This window comes from Lactuca virosa, chromosome 5 (assembly GCF_052849685.1).
Source record: "Lactuca virosa cultivar CGN04683 chromosome 5, Lactuca_virosa_CGN04683_v6, whole genome shotgun sequence".
Classification (NCBI taxonomy): Eukaryota; Viridiplantae; Streptophyta; class Magnoliopsida; order Asterales; family Asteraceae; genus Lactuca; species Lactuca virosa.
This window is the reverse complement of record NC_136430.1, coordinates 80,592,407-80,599,683: the sequence shown is the minus strand read 5'-3', so window position 1 is coordinate 80,599,683 and position 7,277 is coordinate 80,592,407. Positions and strand designations below refer to the sequence as shown.

The following is a 7,277-nucleotide window of genomic DNA, read 5'->3' as shown; positions in this document are numbered from 1 at the left end:
AGTGTCACTGCGTATGTACAAATGTTTAACTGTATGTTGCCGAGTGTATCAATTCCAACTATACCCTCCAAAATATCATTTAAATTAGGGTAATTAAGAGACTTTTCTAACCATAAAGGGTAAGATTCTGATCTTAACAACCTTGCCATAAACAGTTGAAAACCATAAATTCTATATTATGATTGTTAGAAAAGTTAGTCCGTTGCTATTATTAGTAGAATTTGATAAAATAAAATCCCAAATATGAATTTAGGCTTTTAGAGGGACCAATTTCGGACATAAACTAAAGTTTAGGGGGTAAAACAGTAGCATCGTGAATGATATCTAAATAAACCAAAAGCTTAGCGAGATGGTTCTCCTCTTGCCCGCAGAGGTGAAGCTAACAAGTTCCGTCGTCGGCCGTTCTATGATTTCTTATTCTTCGTAGCAAGTAGCATCTAAACGAATTCTAGGGTTCGCAGTCATGGCTTCTCTTCTTCTTTCTAACCCGATTGTCTCATCTTCTTTCCTTGGCAAGAATCTGTAAGTTATTAAACGCCTTATCCACATGTAATTTACAAAATTATGGTTTCAATTGACAGGATGTTCTGTAAGTCTTAAGCTAGTAGCTCGATTTTGTTTCTTTTTTGTACTTTGGTAGATTTTAATTTGATGTAGCATGATAAAAATCGGCATGGTTCTAGATACTTGTTCCTTTTATAATTCGTGTACTTTCGATCTTCCAGTTCATTTAACGGGAATATAAGGAAGTCGACACTATCCGCTTTGGTGTTTAGAAGCCCTAGATGTGCTGCTGCTGATGCAACATATGGAGGTACCTAACTTAAATTTCTTATCGCTAACACAATATTTAACCTAATTTATTTATGTACTTTGTGGATTTAGCTGTTAGTTTCTCTCCTGAATTCTGAATATATGCAAACTAATTGCTCCGGATGCTTATGTGATTTGTTCAAATGATGCATGATCTCCATAATTCCATTCTCTTAATGTTATAATGAGAAGATTCATATCTTTGCTGTGTGGTTTTAGGTAACACTCCAAAATACCCTCGCAGTAATGTTTGGGATCCTTACAAGCGTCTTGGTATAACTACTGATGCTTCTGAAGAAGAAGTCTGGAGTTCTCGCAACTTTCTTTTAGATCAGTATGGCAGCCATGAGAGAAGTGCAGAGTCAATAGAAGCTGCTTTTGAGAAGATACTTATGACAAGCTTTCAGAACAGAAAGAAAACTAAAATCAACTTAAAAACCAGGCTAAAGAAGAAAGTAGAGGAGTCTCCACCTTGGGTTCAGAACTTACTTGCTTTTGTGGAACTTCCTCCCACTATCATTATTCTTAGAAGATTGTTTCTATTTTCGTTCATGGCGTTTTGGAGTGTGATGAATTCTGCAGAGGGTGGACCCGCATTCCAGGTTTGTTGCTCTAATTATAATTCTTTTTCCTTTTTCTTTGAAGTATTGTTCATTCTATTAGGTTGCATTTGTTATAGCTGTCCACATTAAGTGATATCCCCATGAACTCCAATAAGTCAATAAGAAACAACACCTTTATAATATCTTGAGTTTTGTGTTTAGTATCTTTAATTTAATTCGATCTTTTATGTGATACAGGTGGCACTGTCTCTGTTTGCTTGCATATACTTCCTGAATGACAAGTCAAAGAGCATAGGAAGGGCATGTCTTATTGGGTGAGCTTTTTATGAATCTGTTTATTGATTTTAGAATGGTTATCCAGTTAATTGTTGATTTGACCGGTTGTTGACTTTGATTACAGGTTTGGGTCCCTTGTGGTTGGGTGGGTTTGTGGTTCTTGTGTGGTGCCTATAATTCCTGCAGCCATTTTGCAACCAACATGGACCCTTGAGCTTCTGACTTCACTGGTTGTATACATCTTTCTGTTTGTTGGGTGTACCTTTCTTAAGTGAAACACTTAATTGTCCTAGATTGCATGTTTCTTTCCAAAAGAAGATTAGTTGTGATTTACTTATGTTGATCTTGTGTGTTCTTATAACTGCATGTTGGCATATGAATCCTTGGTGTACTCTTCATTTGCAATTTTTGTTAGGTTAATTTACACTAAAGCCAAATGTACCTTAAGTCATTCATCTATTTCACAGTGTACTATGATTTTAACAAATATCACCCTGTCAGATTTCTGTGAAATTTTGATTGCAAAACTAACGTGTCTTAGTGTTCAAGAATACATAACCATTCCTGATTATGACATGATTGATAAGCAAATTCAGCAACATAATTCGTTTAGCTATTCAAAGAAGTTTTTGTCAAATTGGTTAACCATGTAAACATATGAACTCAAATTGTTTGACCATGTAAACATATGTACCTAAGAAGATTTAATTGTTTTCTTTTAAAATAATTATTGACAGACTAAGGTCCCGTTTGATAGTTTCTGTCTGGGAAAGTGCTGTCTGGGAAAGTTATCTGACTGGGAAAGAAACTATGCTGTTTGATTGTACATCTGATTGACTGTGCTGAATGATGAAAAAAAAATAATAATTCAATAAAAAATAAATTTTAAAAAAGTTATTTAAAAAAAATTAATAATCCAAGAAAGAAAGAAAGAGGTGGGGTTTGGTGCATAATTGTTTTTCCAGCCCATTCAACCAGAAAGATATGATTTTGGGGCTTTCTGGGAAAGACATATCTTATCGGGAAAGATTTTTTTTGTGCAAATCAAACAGTCTTTCCGGTCCATTCAGCCAGAAAGATTTGTTTGGACCTGGAAAGATGCGTATCAAACGGGGCCTAAGCAACAGTTTTTGTTCGCATGGTTATGTGAAAAGTCTCCAACTTCAATGGGTTAAAGTCATATAGCAACTAATATTCAGTTTGTTCTTTGAGTCACTAATATTTTAGCTATATTCAATAAGCCAATAGCTTTGTTAGGATTCTCATTACACCTTTGTAATGGATTTCAGTTGGCTAGTAATTCCGATATATTGGATGTCACAATGGAAGTTAAACAAGATACAAAACAAATTTACCCATTTGATATCAAATCCAACGGTATAACGAAAAGCAAAACTTTTGTTTCCAGCGAGACTTGAACATATTCACTATCTTACTTATAAAACTATATTTTTTTTTTGTCTCCAGCAAAACTTGAACTCTCAACCTTTGGCTAATGACATATTTTCGTCAAATTCTATAACCTTTTGGTAGCTTTTCATTTATACGTAACAAAGTAAGAGAATAAAATAATATTAAATTATGCAGAAATTTTATATTTGAGATTTTTGTTAAAACCTAAAAGCTAATTCTTTTAAAAGCTCGTTATCAAACATAGAAGTTTTCGTGTGCAAACCAAAGATTACAACATGCTTCATTTCGAACATTTAGTTTGAAGATCCAATGAAATTAATGAGATCTAACATTAATAATAATCACTAAAAAGTTTAATACCTTCCATTCTTTTTTATTGTACTGTACAACTATATTCTCTCTTACAATGATTAATTTATCTTTTCTAAAAATGAGATTATAGAAGTTTTTATATGCAAAACAATACTAGAGTTTTGCATTCTCTCTTAATCACTAGAAAAAAGAATTTTCTTAAAAAGAGAAATTAATCATTGTAAGAGAGAATGCAAAACTCTAGTATTCTTTTCCGTATAAAAACTTCTATAAACTTTTTATTTCAGAATTAATTAGTATATGATATTGAGAGGATGTTGGGATTTTATTTTGATTTTTAAAAAGACTTTTAAACAAAATGACTTATTGACTTATAGTGGTAAAAAAAAAGTTTTTAGAAAAGCGATTGAATTAGATTTTGTGGTGGAAAAAAGTTAATAAATCAATAAGTTATTATTATTATATTTTTTAAAAAAATGTTTATCTTAGCTTAATGGTATTTTAAGATAATATTGACTTTTACAACTCTAAAAGTCAAGGAGTTTAGAAAAGTTACAAATCCTAACTTCTTAAAATCTCATTTTAAAGGGTCAAGGAGAAATTATTTTAAGAGTCTTTTTCGTTTTGCCAAAGACTTTTTATGAATTATTGACTTTTCAAAAAACCAATAAGTTGTTTTGAGATTTGAAATCCCAAACACTCTCTAAATAATAATCCTAATTTGTAAACATTTTTAATTAAAAAAGTTATAAACAATAATGCATTCTTTCAATCTTTCTACATAAAATTAAATAATAAAATAAATTATAGATACAATCTTTAATAAAAAATAAAACTATTTCCACGTGAGTGGGAGAGTATTTTATACAGGTTGGTTCGCTTTTGGCTTTTCAGACCCAAGATCGCCACCTAATAACTAACACCAAAAGCCGTTAAGACTTAAAAAAACACTCTTGCGATCGCCGCCCCCAACGGCGGACTTCCCCTATTCATCCTCCATTGATATACTCATATACCCATCCTTCCTGCTTCCTTACACCATTTCTCGATTCTCTCACTTTCTCTAGACTTCCAGCTTCTTACAATGGCATTAGCACCTCACGCCACCTCACTCTCAAAATCCTTCTTCTCTTCCAAACCCTCAATATCGTCATCATCAACTACTCCGCTTGTTAACCTACCGAACACCTCCCGTAAATCTCGTACGCAGTTCGTTGTTCGCAACTCCGTTACGATTGCTCAGTCACCGTCCATTTCGTCTACTAAATCATCCACTGTCAAATCGGTGAAGGCGAGGCAGATCATTGACAGCAGGGGAAATCCGACGGTGGAGGTTGATCTCGTTACTGATGATCTTTACCGATCAGCTGTCCCTAGTGGAGCATCCACTGGAATTTACGAGGCGTTGGAGCTCAGAGACGATGATAAGAACGTCTATGGTGGCAAAGGAGTTCTTAATGCTGTTAAGAATATCAACGAGGTTTTGGGACCGAAGCTCATCGGTGTTGATGTCAGGTGAGAGTTTATTTCTCACATGCTCTTTACAGTGTACATATAGCTCTAAAAAACGATTAATTCCTCAAATCTGCAAATTCTGTGATCAATTACGTTGTTATTATATTTGTTTTGCCCTAATTAAGCTTCCTTTTACTAAAGTTGAGATTATTGAAGTTTCTCTCCATTTTTTCTACATCAAGGAATCAAGCTGATTTTGATGCCATCATGCTAGAGATTGATGGAACTCCAAATAAGTCTAAACTTGGAGCTAATGCGATCCTTGGAGTTTCTCTTAGTGTATGTCGAGCTGGTGCAGGAGCGAAAGGTATACCTTTGTACAAGCACATTCAGGAGATATCAGGAACGAAAGAGCTTGTTATGCCAGTTCCATCATTTAATGTCATCAATGGAGGCAGCCATGCTGGAAATAATCTAGCAATGCAAGAATTCATGATACTTCCAGTAGGTGCATCTTCGTTTGCTGAAGCTCTGCAAATGGGTAGTGAAGGTCAGCATATTCCCCAAAAAAAAGTCAATACAATATTATTCGTATATTAGCATTCTAACTTATGAATGTGAATACAGTTTATCACACACTGAAGGGAATCATCAAAGCAAAGTATGGACAAGATGCATGCAATGTTGGAGATGAAGGTGGATTTGCTCCCAATGTTCAGGATAACAGGGAAGGACTCGTGTTGCTCATTGATGCAATTGAAAAAGCTGGTTACACCGGAAAGGTAAATGACATTAATACCCTCCATGTTCCACTTTATTTACCTTTTCTAAAGAAGGAAATTTGCAGATTAAAATAGGGATGGATGTTGCTGCTTCTGAGTTCTTAACAAAAGATGGTAAATATGATCTTGATTTCAAGAACCAACCAAACAATGGAGCTCATGTTCTCACAGCTTCAAAGCTTGGTGATTTATATAGAGAATTTATCAGAGATTTTCCAATTGTATCAATCGAAGACCCCTTTGACCAAGATGATTGGACTTCCTGGAGTTCATTACAGTCTTCAGTTGACATCCAGATTGTTGGCGATGACTTGTTGGTCACAAACCCTAAGAGAATTGCTGAAGGCATTCAGAAAAAGGCCTGCAATTCCCTCCTATTAAAGGCAAGTTACATGATAACAAGAATTACTATAAACTCTCACAAAGAAGTTCCTTTTTTTTAATTTGCTTAAATGGTGGGTTTTTTCTTGAATTATTTCAGGTTAACCAGATAGGAACAGTGACTGAATCCATACAAGCAGCTCTTGACTCAAAAGCTGCTGGATGGGGTGTGATGGTTAGTCATAGGAGTGGTGAAACAGAGGACAACTTCATTGCAGATCTTTCGGTTGGATTGGCTAGTGGACAGGTTTCATCTTTTATTTCTGTATATCAATCGCTTTTCTAATATTATTTTTAAATCTTTTGGTTAATCTTTTTGTGTTTTTAATTGTTTAGATCAAGACAGGCGCCCCTTGTCGAAGCGAGCGATTGGCCAAGTATAACCAGGTATATAATATAGAGCAAAATAAAGTTGTAAAAAAGAATTTTTAGAAGGTTGTAAAAAAGTAAATTTCTAAAAAAAACATTGGGGAAAACTTTTTTAAAAAGAAGTCATGGATAAAATAAAAACTTGTGAAACAGCAACTATTAATTTGTGATACTGAATTACATTTTTTTTTCACTTCAGCTTCTGCGCATTGAAGAGGAACTCGGAAATGTACGTTATGCAGGTGAAGCATTTAGATCTCCATGATCAAGTGGAAATAAAACAAACATGTAGTAAGTTAATTCACAAGAGTAGAGATAATTTTCCTTTTTATTGTAAACTCAACTAGGCTTTTTACCAGACTTTTATGAGGGTTGTATTGCCCATAGAAGAATCCATAATTGTTTTGAATAAAGAACATGTCGTGCATATTTTCTACACTCATAGCCTGTAAACTTTTGTGTTTGTATTGTAGAATGTAGTTTAACATCTTTTGTATTGTGGCCCTTCTGTTGGGAGATATGAGCAAAGCCTTGTTCACGTGGTTTTAGCCTAAGTTTGAACCTGATTTCGTACCCCAGACTGATCCAATAGATTGATTGGGCCAAAAAGTTTTAAAGTATATCGCTATATGGTTGTTGGAAGGTATAAGCTAGCCAAGGGCAATTTGGTCTTTGTCTATTTATAAACAGAAATTATTAGTATGTATTAATTAACCGTTATAACAGTTACTAAGTATGTATCGTTGCTTTTGAAGAGGTGCCTTGAATGGGTGCTTTCTCAACGGTTCAGTATGTATGCATATATATGTTTTCCTTGTTTTGTATCAGAAAACGGTTGGTTGAAAAATTAATAAAATAAAGAAAGTTTCTATACGTTTCTCTGTGTTGTAAAGAAAACCCACTGCAGTCCCTG

At 34.2% G+C, this 7,277-nt stretch overlaps 2 protein-coding genes across 2 annotated transcripts; both read left to right on the top strand.

Moving 5' to 3' along the window:
- Positions 1-347: 347 nt before the first annotated feature.
- On the top strand, positions 348-2,083 carry CDF1 (cell growth defect factor-like protein (DUF3353)). The gene is made up of 5 exons (XM_079053769.1): positions 348-522; positions 726-814; positions 1,033-1,415; positions 1,614-1,690; positions 1,777-2,083. The coding sequence occupies exons 1-5, from the start codon at positions 464-466 to the stop codon at positions 1,925-1,927; spliced, it is 759 nt and encodes a 252-aa protein (XP_078909895.1). The 5' UTR covers positions 348-463; the 3' UTR covers positions 1,928-2,083.
- A 2,201-nt stretch (positions 2,084-4,284) lies between these two features.
- On the top strand, positions 4,285-6,851 carry LOC145115727 (enolase 1, chloroplastic-like). The gene is made up of 7 exons (XM_079052080.1): positions 4,285-4,892; positions 5,075-5,382; positions 5,460-5,614; positions 5,680-5,997; positions 6,096-6,242; positions 6,332-6,382; positions 6,564-6,851. The coding sequence occupies exons 1-7, from the start codon at positions 4,462-4,464 to the stop codon at positions 6,627-6,629; spliced, it is 1,476 nt and encodes a 491-aa protein (XP_078908206.1). The 5' UTR covers positions 4,285-4,461; the 3' UTR covers positions 6,630-6,851.
- Positions 6,852-7,277: the final 426 nt, after the last annotated feature.

Excerpts from the sequence above, each read along its gene's own strand:
- CDF1 (XM_079053769.1), top strand. The coding sequence starts at position 464 with ATGGCTTCTCTTCTTCTTTCTAACCCGATTGTCTCATCTTCTTTCCTT. Across the intron at positions 523-725 it reads TCTTTCCTTGGCAAGAATCT|TTCATTTAACGGGAATATAA; the intron begins GTAAGTTATTAA and ends TCGATCTTCCAG. Across the intron at positions 1,416-1,613 it reads AGGGTGGACCCGCATTCCAG|GTGGCACTGTCTCTGTTTGC; the intron begins GTTTGTTGCTCT and ends TATGTGATACAG.
- LOC145115727 (XM_079052080.1), top strand. The coding sequence starts at position 4,462 with ATGGCATTAGCACCTCACGCCACCTCACTCTCAAAATCCTTCTTCTCT. Across the intron at positions 4,893-5,074 it reads CTCATCGGTGTTGATGTCAG|GAATCAAGCTGATTTTGATG; the intron begins GTGAGAGTTTAT and ends TTCTACATCAAG. Across the intron at positions 5,615-5,679 it reads AAGCTGGTTACACCGGAAAG|ATTAAAATAGGGATGGATGT; the intron begins GTAAATGACATT and ends GGAAATTTGCAG.